We start from the raw sequence: 15,972 nt of genomic DNA, 5'->3' as shown, positions 1-15,972 counted from the left end.
AAGATTTCGAAAAGGGTCTTGGATCATTTCTGGAGTAGCAAGATGACATGCTTCTGCAAATCTCTCGCGTAACTCTTGAAAGGTATCCTCAAGCATGTGGTATACGTGGGCGTTTATGAAGACCCACAAAAAAAATACAGAACTGTTAAGTCCGGGAATCTAGGAGGCCAACGACGTATTCCTTCCCATCCATCGATTTCGGAATTCGTTGGTGAACTGGCACTCCGTATTGCTGAAACCAAAGACACCTGAAATCGTGCAGGGGAAGATCATCCAATAGGTCCGCTACCTCGCTTTGAAGAAAGGCCATGTAATTCTGCCCATTAAGACGAGCCTATGGGTGCGTTGATCCCAATTATAACTTAACTTGAATTGCAAATAAAATGAAATTACGTAATAAAAAGACTGGATACTTCATGGCTAAAATTTATATATTTTTATTTACATGGGCGAGCTTTCGGACCGTGGTCCCTTTTCAAGCCGAGGATTACATTACATTTTTGTAATCCTCGGCTTGAAAAGGGACCACGGTCCGAAAGCTCGCCCATGTAAATAAAAATATATAAATTTTAGCCATGAAGTATCCAGTCTTTTTATTACGTAATTTCATTTTATTTTAAATTCTAAAGCCATGGCTGGTAAAACCTTTCAAATTTTAAACTTGAATTGATAATTTCGAATAATGATTTTATTTCGTATAACAGCTTTAAAAACTAAATGGCAACATTTTAAGAGTAAACGTAACTAAAAAACTTAAGGTCTACGCTTATTCTTCATTTCATTTAAAAATGTTAATGTAATTTTTTTGGAATTTCTAAGTGTTTAATTCAAACAGAAATATTTATGCTAATTTTCGATTAAAATAAATGTAATAAAAAGCTAGTTTCTCCTACGATCACCTTGTTTTTATTATGACCTCAGTGGCGGACTGGGTCTAATATTTAGAGCTGCCAGAAGACAAAGGGCCCCAGCTTTAACAACTATAACGCTATCATGTTTGAGGGGCCCACTTCATGAACGGTCCGTGGGGTCCACCTGCCATCGGGCAGGTTCACTCTATGGCCAGTCCGCCACTGTATCACCTCATATTTCAGTGAAAAAAGGCCGATTTTGACCAAGCCAAGTTCATTATAACCTTTTAGAGTCTGCTCTTTCACTTTCTCATTGAAACCTTTTGTCTGGAACCTCCACTGAAAAATACTTTTTTCCAAAACCATGATTTTCGTGAAAAATAAAATTTAAAACGCTTACTAGTCATCGAATACCCCTGAAAATTTAATACCTCCACAATACATAGTTTTTGCCAAAATCAATTGTATCGGTCAATTTCAAACACCCTGTACATGTTTAGCGACGGTAGTCACCAAACATTATTTGAAGTTGGATACTTACGATAATGGCGAGTAAAGGTCAATATTGAAATATTAAGAAATGCGAATAATTATAAGACGGTGAATGGGGACATTTTGCAGGTGCTAATACAATCCATGAAGGCATCAAAAATAATGTATGAGCGCTGCTATGTAAATTCCACAAGTTTTAGTCAAGAGCCTGATTTTAATACGTAACGATTTGGATTTTATAATAAACATACAATTTCTCAATAAATACGATAGATAAATAAGTAGAATTTATCAGAGATAACAAAGATTCAAAAATTGTAAATGTGATTTAGAATATCAAAGTTATATCGGAAAACCAAAACAAGTCTTAAAATATTGAAGTGAGATTTTCGTTCTGGTTTTTTTTAATTTAGTATCGATTGGCGCCTAGATTTCAAGATATTCTTGTTATTTTCCCAGATTTAAAAATATGTGTTGAGCATTTGTCGCGTATTTGACTCGTGGGAGAAATTAGACAACTCCGGCGTCTTTGGCCAGAGAATAAAACATAGAGGTACAATCCGCTAATAGTTGTGAAGGTTTGTCGAACTCCGCAATTACTCCGTTATCCAGAACCATCACTCTGAAATAAAATTAAAATTATGTGCAATATTACTTGTAGATTTATTACAATCAGGATAAAATTAAATATATATAGAAGTGATTATCTTTTACCACGATACGCTGAGTTTAATCTACAACTTACTGTTTGCTTAACAATGTATTTTTTCTTTAAAAGCTCGTTTTGTTTTTGAATTTCTAATAACAAACCGGTTGGATTCAAGCTAAAAAATAAGGACTAAAAAAACCTTAATTCTTTCAGATTTATTGCTAACGGATTTTAGTTCGACCAACACTTTACCTGTCGTAATCCAAGATGGTTCTGAGACGATGAGCGATGGTAATGACAGTGCTCGCTTTGAATTCCCTCCTGACAGTTTCTTGGATGAGGTCGTCAGTGTCCAGATCGACCGACGCCGTCGCTTCGTCCATAATTAGCACCTTGCTATTCCTCAACAGAGCTCTCACCAAACAGACCAGTTGGCGCTGCCCGACGCTGAAATATATATAGAATTAAATTTATTAGTTGCACATTTAATAAACAATATCTCATTAATTCTGCCCGATAGTATTTAAGGCCTCAACGATTTTTTGGGGGAAAATTGGTACAGACAAAGGCAGGAGGGTTAATAGTCGGACGGCAAAACAAATTGAGACTTTTTCTAAGCATTTTTCCGGCTCAAGATTCTGCATAGGAAGAAAAGTCACAATTATTGATTTATTTCTACTGTTGACATCATCGGAGAACCCATAGAATTGTATTCTTTGACGAAGGTAAGTTAACAGTAGATAAAAAAAAAACTTTATACTATATTGTACATAGCGTAACAAATTTGACATAGAAGGCTTTGGTACATAAATCAATAAGAAATATGCAAACTTTTGATCGTAAAACCAATATGATTTATCGTGGAGCTATATGATTTGTCTGCCACAGCTTGGGCCAAAACTAAAAATGATTCATGAATTGATAAGAAATACAGAGTGTCCCAACTTTCTCGGTCCAGGCATTGTTCGCAAAAACTATATCTCAGAGAATTGTGAAATTTTCCAGGTAAATACATTCCATAGACCTCTTTTTATATTGTGATTTCACAAAAAGCGAAGCATTTTTCACGGTTTTATTTTTTTTTACCGGTAGGTGGTTAAAGCCTAAAAATGCTCAAGAGCGTACTCTAACACCTATAAAGAAAGTTAGTCCTGTCAAAAAAGGTATATTCTTCAATAAGTTATGAAGTAATAAAAAAAAAACAGTTGGTTTACCCCAAAGTTAAATTTTCTACTATAAACATCATTATCGAAAGTGTATTTGCTTCAGTAAGACAAATGTCTAATCTTTTTTTGGGTAAATAAACATTTTATTGTTAACGTTTTAATTTAATAGTTAAAGCGACACAATTTTCTGTTATTTCCTTCTTATTGGTAATTATTTAAAAACCAGTATGCCTCTTTTTACTCGGTGACGGTAAAAACAACCTCTTAGAGTAAGTCAGTTGTTAAGAAAGCGATATACCAACTGTAGCGCTAGTTATTGACGACTTATCGAATACTGGAAATATTGATCAGAGGTTCCGTGCGTTGAGCCTTAACAACGTCGCTGTGGAAGAATCTGTCCTGGCCCACTTACAAGGAGAGTACCCGAGGTGTTTATTGCCGATTTAGTTCAAAGTCGGCCGTAATTTAGACCTATATGAGATATGAAATTTCCCAAAAGGAGACGTTGCACTACCCATTCGATTTGAACAAAATCGGCAATAAACACCTCGGGTACTCTCCTTGTTAGTTTCATGACCCCGATCGAGCATTAGGATTCCAAGGAGAGTCCTTAACCGTTGCCAGACCTTCCATCAAGCACTACATGTGGACTTCAACTTCCCTAGCATCAACTGGGGCTCCCTTACCAGCCCCTCCTCTGTGGCATCGGCCTTCATCCACGCCACGCTCGCTGCAAGCCTCACGCAATGCGTTGAGGACACAACTAGGGACACTACTGCGGGTGGAAATTTGCTCGATCTTGTCCTTGTTTCTGATACTGACCTTATTGGCCCAATCACTCATCTCCCTGGCCTCGCGGACCATGACTTCCTCCTGTTCACCGTGCGGTGGGTGCGTCCCCAACAGCGCCCTACACCGCGTATGGTACCGAATTTCAAAAAGGCCGATTTTATTGTCCTTACGGCGGAGCTGTCCCTAATCGCTCCCCCCAATGTCATCTCCGTCCGCGGTGTGTGGGACGTCATCAAAGGCGCGATTGAAAAGGTAGTGACAGATCACGTCCCCACGAAGAAACTCTCCTCAAGACGGAACATACCTTGGGTGGGACAGTCCCTCAAACGCCTCACCCGTATGACCAAGCGCCGCTATAATCGTACCCGTCTCCATCCCTCGGCTACCAACCAACGGAAATTCGTTAGCCACCGCGCGATCATAAAATACACCATCCGTGTTGCCCGCTCGCCCCACATGGACTGTGTTGCCTTCGACCTCTCACAAAACAGGCGCCAGTTTTACCAACTTGTGGCCCAAAAATCTAAGTCGTCCGGGATTCTCGATCTCACCTACAAAGACAAGGTCATCTCTCGACCAGCAGCGAAGGCGAGCCTACTGGCTGTCACTTTCCAACGAACATTTCCAGTTCTCCACCTCTCATCGGTCCCCCTCCTACCTCAGAGGGCTCCTACAATGGCGCCTATTGTCTTCTCTGAACTTGGTGTCAAGAGGCTGCTGCTGAAGGTAAAGCCGTATAAGGCGGCTGGCCCTGACTGTGTCCCGGCGATAGTGTTGAAAAACTGTGCCGAGGTCCTAGCTGCCCCCCTAACTTACCTCTTCCAACTGTCCTATGATGAGGGTATTATCTCTGACGACTGGAGTTCGGCTAACATCACTCCCGTACCGAAGGGAGGCGACAAATCAGACCCTTCGGAGTATCACCCTATTGCACTTCTCTCGCAGGTGCTTAAGCTAGATGAACATATAGTTACCTCCGACATCACAGTCCACCTCACCACTACGAGGTCCTGAAGCCGTAAAAACATGGTTTCAAGAGGGCGTACAGTACGGAATCCCAACTCCTCTGCTGTATGGAGGAATGGTCTGCTGGCCTCGAAAACTCTGGCAGAGTCGATGTCATATTCTTGGATTTCCGGAAAGCCTTCGACTCTGTGCCCCACGAACCCCTGAAGACAAAACTTAACTCCTACGGCATAAGGGGCAGTACATTAAACTGGCTGGCCGCGTACCTGGAGACCCGCCGGTTCCGAGTAGTGATTCCGGGCGGTACTTCCGAGTGGCTTCCTGCTCCATCGGTGGTCCCCCAGGGCTCGGTCCTTGGCCCACTCCTATTTGTGGTATATATTAACGACATTGGGGACAATGTCGCCTCAACTCTGTTTATCTTCGCTGACGATGTGGCCCTATCCAGAACTATTTATCCACTCTTGACGTGCCACTTCTACAGGAGGACCTCAACCGCATTCAGGACTGGAGTGACCAATGGAAGCTCCCACTAAATGCGTTCAATGCAACCAGCTATAATTCCCACCTACACTCTGGACGGCTCCGCGCTGACGGTCGTCCCCACGCATAAGTACCTAGGAGTCAAGATCACCAATTCTCTAGAATGGTCTACCCATATTGACCAAGTCACCTCTCGCACTGCTCCTTCTCCACCAAAGCCTTGGCTATAAAAACTTACGTCCTGCCCATCCTCTAGTATTGCCCCTCGGTTTGGTCACTGCACTCAGCGATCAGCACGCACGTGCTGGAGCGCATTCAGCGGCGCGCTCTCTATTTCGCGGTCAACGTCGGGTTATCCTGGAGTGTGAGCATGACCAGGGTTATGAAAAACTTTCGGTGGGATACATTGACTTCTCGTCGTCGGGTGAAACGCCTCACCCTATAGTGCGTGGCGTTATGTAAAAAAAAACCTTCTCGTGTGCACGTAAATGAAAGAGTATGGTGGGTGGTACCCAAATTTTCAGAAAAATGAGGAGAATCCGAATATCGATGGTACAACTTTGGGGGGGGGGGGGGGCGCGTCTGGGGGCGGTTACCCACCCAATAGCTTTTCAGGGATTAATAATTAAGTAATTAATTCCGTAATTTATTAATTATTATTGAAATGCTTTAGAACTTACATATATATACACTAATTACCACCCTGGTTAAGCAAAACCTAATATATGTTAGGTATTTTAGATAGTTGCGCTATATTCTCCGCCTCCTTCACACATTTAAAGTTAACTCAGTTTTTGAACTAAACCACGTGATGTAGGTTATCAAATTAAAGCTTATAATCTCAAGACTAACAACAAACTAGAATAACCCTGGGTGGATTTATGCAAAGTATTAAAGATAGGTGGCGCGTCAAACCATAACCCTAGATACTTTGATGTCGCCGTTTGGAATATAACCGCGCGGTGTAGGGTGTCAAATGAAAGCTTTTACGTCAAAAAGTATTATTTTTTAAAAATGTAGTTTCAAGGGGTATACTTAAACAAAATAAAAAGTTTCCAGAGCCATCAAGTTTGAAAGGTTGTAGAAACCATACGTAATTAGCGGGCTCGCATAGAACGGGAGAGAGATATGTGGGCGAATAAGGCAAAGGTCTCCGGTTATAACACCTAACTGTTACAAGAATGAAAAACCAAATTTCAGGGCTATTATTTAGGGTCATGTGGATGGGCAGATCGATAGCGTTTGTTGTCTTCGAGAACCCCGATTTATTTAGGAAAGAGTTTCGTTCAGCTAAGGAAACGTTCGTTTTCTGGGGATTGAAATTTATTTTTAAGATGTCACGGGCGCTTAAACGTGATAGCTGTTTGTTTTGTAAAAAGGATACCAGAGAAAACCTTGTGGAAAATCCAGCAAATTCTACTTACGAGACTATATCTTCTTTATTGACGAAATATGCAGACCAAAAAGACGTTGACAGCCAAGAGCTTCTAAATATCCTGGATGGAAATGTAACAGTTGGAAACTTAAAGAAGCGAAAGGTAAAGTGGAATTTGACCTGTTATAAAAAAAATCTCTGGAAGTCTCGTGGAAGTTAAATTGAAAAACGTTATCGAGAAAAATTGAAATCTGAAGCTAGCAAAGTGTCTTTAGAGCTAGCCGCTTCTACTAGCAGGGGTCAGACTGAGAGTGTACCATTGCCTTTTACGAGAAGCAAAACCCCAAAGTACTCTCAACTTCTTTGCTTCTTTTGTGATAACAAAGAAATTAAACGGCACCCTTTATTATAGCTTATGATTCAAGCGGTGCATCTTTAAGAGAAGCAAATGAATTAAGTGGGAACGACACATGGAGGGTACGATTAAATGAATGTATAAATGAAACGGACGCACACGCAGTAGATATTATGTATCACTTGCAATGTTGGTTAAAAAACGTAACTAACGCTTTACGATCCAAGACGTTAATGGCAGCTCCACAGAAAGTTAAAAAGGCGGCAGTGGTAGCTTCTGGCATCGAGTTCCTTAATCTAGTTGAAGAGGACTTTGCACAGAATACAATGAAAGTCATATCTATGGCTGAACTTCATGCCTTGTACTTAAGTAGAAGGAAAGTGAGGGTGTGGCATCGATCCCGGGTTCGGGTTTGGGTTCGGGATCGAAATCCGGGATTTAAGGGATGAAATGGGGGTAAAATCATCGAAAAGTCAATGTATTTAGGGTATTTCTCGCGACGATTTGTTTTCCCGTATATCAGCATATTGTGTCCAGGACAACTTGTTCATTTATCTACGCTTATCTCGAAAGATACTTGAACGTATATCTTATCGCGTTTTATCGTACGGAATAAGTTGAAATGATGTAAAAATTGATAACCTAGGCGACGCGTGCGCAGATTACCCCGGGGGACGCGGTTAATTTGAATTGAAGTGTTTTGACGTCATGGAATATTCGTTGTTAAAGTAGAATGGAAATATTTTTAAACTTCATTTTAATATCATTGTAGTATGCTTGACACTTGAACCAATCTCACGAGTATTTCTTAAAACGAATATCTCGATCGCGTTTTATCGTACGAAATAAGTAGAAATTATGTAAGTTGTATGATACTTGATAACCTAGGCAGGAAGATAGCGCGCGCGTGCGTGGATTACCTGGGAGGCGTGGATTACCTGGGAGGCGCGGATTGCCCGGGCGCGCGGTTAATTTGAATTTAAAACATGGATTCCCTCTCCGAAATAATTCATGTACCCAAAATTGGACCGCAAGTTTTTTTCTTTTAGGGGAATCTCTATGGGAGTTTAACATTACAATAAAGCTAATAGGTCCAGTTTGGGGTACTTTTGGTCCGAAATGGGATACATAGGGCCGAAAATGGTGACTTTGGTCGTTTTAAGGGTACTTTTTTTCTATTTTGGTCCATTTTTGGGTACATCAGAAAAGCAGTTGGAAAAACGAAGAGCCTTATTTTTTTTTTCCCACCCATCTCCAAACTCCAAAAATTTATTGCTTTAATTTATTTATCGCTTCCGTAGGTATAAAATAAGATAAAAACCACTTACCTATATTTTAATTACGGTAAATTAAAAATACTTAATTAGTGTACTAAGTTACGTTTAAAAGAACCTTTTGTAACAATTCCAATATGTAAATATAGGTATAAGGATTGAAAAAATACTTAAAGTGGTTTTACTGATAAACTCTAAAGGAATTTAACTTTAAAGGGTATCTTAGATTATTGTTTTTAATTTTATTCAAGTTGAAAACGTATTAAGAGTCCTTCAAAGTACTATAAAAGGATTTTATTTACGAACTTAATTCATATTTTCTTCAAACTTTCAATTCGCTTTTATTACTATTTAAATACGGTAAAATATAATTCTTATACACAAATATAGTCAGAAAGATACTATAAAACACTAAAATTAAAATTAAATTAAATTGGTGTGGATAAGATTTGTAAATATCATTTTGAAACTAATAACTTTCACGCTTTATTTAAGTCAAGCCAATAAAAACAATTACCTATATTTTAAATACGGTAAAATATAAATACATTTCCGATATGTAAATAGGTAGAATAACACTATGAAAAGTTCCTTTTTCTTCTTTTAATACGACAACACACAACTCTGATACGCAAATATATAAAGAAAATATAAAAAAAAATTTACTCTACGTTCGATACGTTAAAATACATTTCCGATACACAAATATAGATAAAGAAATACTATAAAATGTAAAAAGGAAGAAAAATACTACACATTAACCATTATGAATTTAAGCTTACAACATCCTTCACGTATAGAGCATAACATATATGTTCAGAGTTAACTGGTTTCCTCGTTATCTTTATCGCATGTGTTTTAAATAGCGTATGGAATAAGTTAAGAATGTACTGAAATGGTGTATGTTTAAACCTCGTAGAATAAAGAGTAAAACATATGTTCAGAGTCGGCTTGATTACTAAAGCGAATAACACAGAGACGTTTCCGGTGTAGTCACGTAGGAAGAAAAATACTACAACACTCTCTATACTCTACATTCAACACGTTAAAATATACTTCCGAAATGCCAATATAGGTAGTAAAATACTACAAAATCTCTATACTTTACCTTCAATACGTTAAATTACATTCCAATATGTAAATATAGGAGGAAAAATACTACAAAAGCCTCTTTTCTTGGCGTTCAATATGTTAAAATAGATTTCTGAAATGCCAATATAGGTAGTAAAATACTACAAAATCTCTATACTTTACCTTCAATACGTTAAATTACATTCCAATATGTAAATATAGGTAGTAAATACTACAAAAGCCTCTTTTCTTGGCGTTCAATATGTTAAAATAGATTTCTGAAATGCAAATATAGGTAGTAATTACTACAATTTAAAAAACGTTGGTAAAAAGAATATCATTTTAACTTATTTAATTGTGTTTTTTACCCAACCAAGCATTTATTTGAATAAAAGTGGTATTTATTTAAATAACCAATAGTTAAATAAAAATTGTTAAATGTTTAAATAATCGAAAGTGAACAACCCTATTTTTTAAATAAAACAAACAGACTTTAGAGTTGATAAGATTTGTAAATATCATTTGAAACTAATAATTTTCACGCTTTATTTAAGTCAAGCAATTACATTTTTAAAAATGAAAGAAGTTAAACAATATAAAAATTTGTAAATATTGTAAATATTTTTAGGTAATAAAGAAATTAAGAAATGTTTTAATTAAAATATCTTTCATTTTCTACTACATTTTTAAAAATGAAAGAAGTTTAACAATATAATTATTCTAATATAATTTCAAAATCAGGTATTATTTAAAGTACAAATGCATAATTTAGTGAAGCAATTCTTATTTAAATACTTTTATTTAATTAATTTGTGTATCTGAAATGTATTTATTGAAAAATAAGTGGGTTTTACTATTTATCACGGTTTTTTATATATATATATATATATATATATATATATATATATATATATATATATATATATATATATATATATATATATATATATATATATATATATATTGGAATTGTTACAAAAGGTTCTTTTAAACGTAACTTAGTACATTAATTTATTTTGGAAGTTCAAAACGTATTAAGAGCCCTTCAGAGTACTATAAAAGGATTTCATTTACAAACTAAATTAATATTTTCTTCAAACTTTCAATTCGTTATAATTCGAATTTAAATGAAAACATCATGGATTATAGGTGCGTAATCTACTATTAGACCGAACGGATTAAAAAATACTTAAAGTAAGTGGTTTTACTGATAAACTAAAGGAATTTAACTTTAAAGGGTATCTTAGATTATTGTTTTTAATATTATTCAAATTCAAAACGTATAAAGAGTCCTTCAAAGTAATTTAAAAGAATTTTATTTACGAACTAAATCCATATTTTAGAAGTTAGTTTGTATGAAATACTTACTAATACCTGAAAAATGGACTTTAGAGTTGATAAGATTTGTAAATATCATTTGAAACTAATAATTTTCACGCTTTATTTAAGTCAAGCAATTACATTTTTAAAAATGAAAGAAGTTAAACAATATAAAAATTTGTAAATATTGTAAATATTTTTAGGTAATAAAGAAATTAAGAAATGTTTTAATTAAAATATCTTTCATTTTCTACTACATTTTTAAAAATGAAAGAAGTTTAACAATATAATTATTCTAATATAATTTCAAAATCAGGTATTATTTAAAGTACAAATGCATAATTTAGTGAAGCAATTCTTATTTAAATACTTTTATTTAATTAATTTGTGTATCTGAAATGTATTAATTGAAAAATAAGTGGGTTTTACTATTTATCACGGTTTTTTATATATATACATATATATTGGAATTGTTACAAAAGGTTCTTTTAAACGTAACTTAGTACATTAATTTATTTTGGAAGTTCAAAACGTATTAAGAGCCCTTCAGAGTACTATAAAAGGATTTCATTTACAAACTAAATTAATATTTTCTTCAAACTTTCAATTCGTTATAATTTGAATTTAAATGAAAACATCATGGATTATAGGTGCGTAATCTACTATTAGACCGAACTAATTAAAAAAATACTTAAAGTAAGTGGTTTTACAGATAAACTCTAAAGGAATTTTGGAATTTTCTAGAATAGCAAAGTAAAACTAAAACGTAAACCAAGTTTAAAACGAAACTAATAACTGGGAGAAAGGTTGAAGTAAGTAATTTTTTTGATTTTTCGTTTTTTAATTTTTGAGTTCCCTATATTATTATAAACTAAATTAAATATAATTTATGAAAATTTGTGATAAAAGATCTGCTCCTTCGTGTTTTACATATATTTAAAAACTCGAGATTTTAATGAATTGTTTTCAAAGCATGAAAAATATAGCAGATCCTTTGATTTTAATTGTAGTTAGTAGTTACTTAAAAAAAAAGTCGCTAGCTGACTTGGAGCTGGTGTAGTTAAATTTTAAAAATGTGTATTTTAAATTTTGTTTGTAAAAGTTTTTTTTGAAAAAGTTTAGTATTATAGTTTAAATTTATTAAATAAAATAAAATATAAATTATACATTTGGTTTAGTATTTTACTATTGCAAGTAAAATTAATAGTAATTTCAATTACTTTTTTAGTTTTTTTTTGACAAATATGCAAACTATTTAGTTATTTCAAAAACAAATACGTCGAATTATTTGGTATTCGAAATACTATTGGTTAGTTTTTATATCTTTAATTTTATTTTTCAGAACAATTTATCTTTGTCTAGCTTCTTCTAACTTTAATTTATATATATATATATATATATATATATATATATATATATATATATATATATATATATATATATATATATATATATATATATATATATATATAAAAAACCGTGATAAATAGTAAAACCCACTTATTTTTCAATAAATACATTTCAGATACACAAATTAATTAAATAAAAGTATTTAAATAAGAATTGCTTCACTAAATTATGCATTTGTACTTTAAATAATACCTGATTTTGAAATTATATTAGAATAATTATATTGTTAAACTTCTTTCATTTTTAAAAATGTAGTAGAAAATGAAAGATATTTTAATTAAAACATTTCTTAATTTCTTTATTACCTAAAAATATTTACAATATTTACAAATTTTTATATTGTTTAACTTCTTTCATTTTTAAAAATGTAATTGCTTGACTTAAATAAAGCGTGAAAATTATTAGTTTCAAATGATATTTACAAATCTTATCAACTCTAAAGTCTGTTTGTTTTATTTAAAAAATAGGGTTGTTCACTTTCGATTATTTAAACATTTAACAATTTTTATTTAACTATTGGTTATTTAAATAAATACCACTTTTATTCAAATAAATGCTTGGTTGGGTAAAAAACACAATTAAATAAGTTAAAATGATATTCTTTTTACCAACGTTTTTTAAATTGTAGTAATTACTACCTATATTTGCATTTCAGAAATCTATTTTAACATATTGAACGCCAAGAAAAGAGGCTTTTGTAGTATTTACTACCTATATTTACATATTGGAATGTAATTTAACGTATTGAAGGTAAAGTATAGAGATTTTGTAGTATTTTACTACCTATATTGGCATTTCAGAAATCTATTTTAACATATTGAACGCCAAGAAAAGAGGCTTTTGTAGTATTTTTCCTCCTATATTTACATATTGGAATGTAATTTAACGTATTGAAGGTAAAGTATAGAGATTTTGTAGTATTTTACTACCTATATTGGCATTTCGGAAGTATATTTTAACGTGTTGAATGTAGAGTATAGAGAGTGTTGTAGTATTTTTCTTCCTACGTGACTACACCGGAAACGTCTCTGTGTTATTCGCTTTAGTAATCAAGCCGACTCTGAACATATGTTTTACTCTTTATTCTACGAGGTTTAAACATACACCATTTCAGTACATTCTTAACTTATTCCATACGCTATTTAAAACACATGCGATAAAGATAACGAGGAAACCAGTTAACTCTGAACATATATGTTATGCTCTATACGTGAAGGATGTTGTAAGCTTAAATTCATAATGGTTAATGTGTAGTATTTTTCTTCCTTTTTACATTTTATAGTATTTCTTTATCTATATTTGTGTATCGGAAATGTATTTTAACGTATCGAACGTAGAGTAAATTTTTTTTTATATTTTCTTTATATATTTGCGTATCAGAGTTGTGTGTTGTCGTATTAAAAGAAGAAAAAGGAACTTTTCATAGTGTTATTCTACCTATTTACATATCGGAAATGTATTTATATTTTACCGTATTTAAAATATAGGTAATTGTTTTTATTGGCTTGACTTAAATAAAGCGTGAAAGTTATTAGTTTCAAAATGATATTTACAAATCTTATCCACACCAATTTAATTTAATTTTAATTTTAGTGTTTTATAGTATCTTTCTGACTATATTTGTGTATAAGAATTATATTTTACCGTATTTAAATAGTAATAAAAGCGAATTGAAAGTTTGAAGAAAATATGAATTAAGTTCGTAAATAAAATCCTTTTATAGTACTTTGAAGGACTCTTAATACGTTTTCAACTTGAATAAAATTAAAAACAATAATCTAAGATACCCTTTAAAGTTAAATTCCTTTAGAGTTTATCAGTAAAACCACTTTAAGTATTTTTTCAATCCTTATACCTATATTTACATATTGGAATTGTTACAAAAGGTTCTTTTAAACGTAACTTAGTACACTAATTAAGTATTTTTAATTTACCGTAATTAAAATATAGGTAAGTGGTTTTTATCTTATTTTATACCTACGGAAGCGATAAATAAATTAAAGCAATAAATTTTTGGAGTTTGGAGATGGGTGGGAAAAAAAAAATAAGGCTCTTCGTTTTTCCAACTGCTTTTCTGATGTACCCAAAAATGGACCAAAATAGAAAAAAAGTACCCTTAAAACGACCAAAGTCACCATTTTCGGCCCTATGTATCCCATTTCGGACCAAAAGTACCCCAAACTGGACCTATTAGCTTTATTGTAATGTTAAACTCCCATAGAGATTCCCCTAAAAGAAAAAAACTTGCGGTCCAATTTTGGGTACATGAATTATTTCGGAGAGGGAATCCATGTTTTAAATTCAAATTAACCGCGCGCCCGGGCAATCCGCGCCTCCCAGGTAATCCACGCCTCCCAGGTAATCCACGCCTCCCAGGTAATCCACGCACGCGCGCGCTATCTTCCTGCCTAGGTTATCAAGTATCATACAACTTACATAATTTCTACTTATTTCGTACGATAAAACGCGATCGAGATATTCGTTTTAAGAAATACTCGTGAGATTGGTTCAAGTGTCAAGCATACTACAATGATATTAAAATGAAGTTTAAAAATATTTCCATTCTACTTTAACAACGAATATTCCATGACGTCAAAACACTTCAATTCAAATTAACCGCGTCCCCCGGGGTAATCTGCGCACGCGTCGCCTAGGTTATCAATTTTTACATCATTTCAACTTATTCCGTACGATAAAACTTGATAAGATGGGGATGGGTGAAAAAAAAAAGGCTCTTCGTTTTTCCAACTGCTTTTCTGATGTACCCAAAAATGGACCAAATTACCAAAAGTACCCTTAAAACGACCAAAGTCACCATTTTCGGCCCTATGTACCCCATTTCGGACCAAAAGTACCCCAAACTGGACCTATTAGCTTTATTGTAATGTTAAACTCCCATAGAGATTCCCCTAAAAAGAAAAACTTGCGGTCCAATTTTGGGTATATGAATTATTTCGGAGAGGGAATCCATGTTTTAAATTCAAATTAACCGCGCGCCCGGGCAATCCGCGCCTCCCAGGTAATCCGCGCACGCGCGCGCTATCTTCCTGCCTAGGTTATTAATCATACAACTTACATAATTTCCACTTATTTCGTACGATAAAACGCGATCGAGATATTCGTTTTAAGAAATACTCGTGAGATTGGTTCAAGTGCCAAACGTACTACAATGATATTAAAATGAAGTTAAAAAATATTTCCATTCTACTTTAACAACGAATATTCAATGACGTCAAAACACTTCAATTCAAATTAACCGCGTCCCCCGGGGTAATCTGCGCACGCGTCGCCTAGGTTATCAATTTTTACATCATTTCAACTTATTCCGTACGATAAAACGCGATAAGATATACGTTCAAGTATCTTTCGAGATAAGCGTAGATAAATGAACAAGTTGGCCTGGACACAATATGTTGATATACGGGAAAACAAATCGTCGCGAGAAATACCCTAAATACATTGACTTTTCGATGATTTTACCCCCATTTCATCCCTTAAATCCCGGATTTCGATCTTGAACCCAAACCCGAACCCGGGATCGATGCCACACCCTCACTTTCCTTCTACTTACTTAATTATTTGTATTTCAAATGGTCTTGACCAAACTAAAGACGAAATTATGTCAAGAAGGTAACTGAAAGATTTTTTTAAAGATGAAGTATTAGGAATCGAGTTTTCTCAACCAAAACAAAAGCGCTCCTCGGAAATAGTGTCTTTGAGAGGCACTAAAGACGAAGATAACCAAGAGTTTCAGGTCAGGAGTCTGTT

At 34.1% G+C, this 15,972-nt stretch overlaps 1 protein-coding gene across 3 annotated transcripts in view; it reads right to left on the bottom strand.

The window, feature by feature from the left end:
- Nucleotides 1-1,575: 1,575 nt before the first annotated feature.
- LOC149926422 (ATP-binding cassette sub-family C member 1-like) overlaps nt 1,576-15,972 on the bottom strand; it is a 104,961-nt gene continuing 90,564 nt past the window's right edge. For all 3 annotated transcript variants that reach the window (XM_090159167.1, XM_090159169.1, XM_090159168.1), the window contains 2 exons: nt 2,245-2,439; nt 1,576-1,965 (listed from right to left, as the gene is read on the bottom strand). In XM_090159167.1, the coding sequence (XP_090015293.1) occupies nt 1,854-1,965; nt 2,245-2,439 (307 nt within the window). In that variant the 3' untranslated portion in view covers nt 1,576-1,853. The remainder of the gene's footprint in view (nt 1,966-2,244; nt 2,440-15,972) is intronic.

This window comes from Leiobunum rupestre, chromosome 9 (genome assembly GCF_980474605.1).
Source record: "Leiobunum rupestre chromosome 9, qqLeiRupe1.1.hap1, whole genome shotgun sequence".
Lineage (NCBI taxonomy): Eukaryota > Metazoa > Arthropoda > Arachnida > Opiliones > Sclerosomatidae > Leiobunum > Leiobunum rupestre.
The sequence above is the reverse complement of the archived record's forward strand: the minus strand, read 5'-3'. Positions and strand labels throughout refer to the sequence as shown.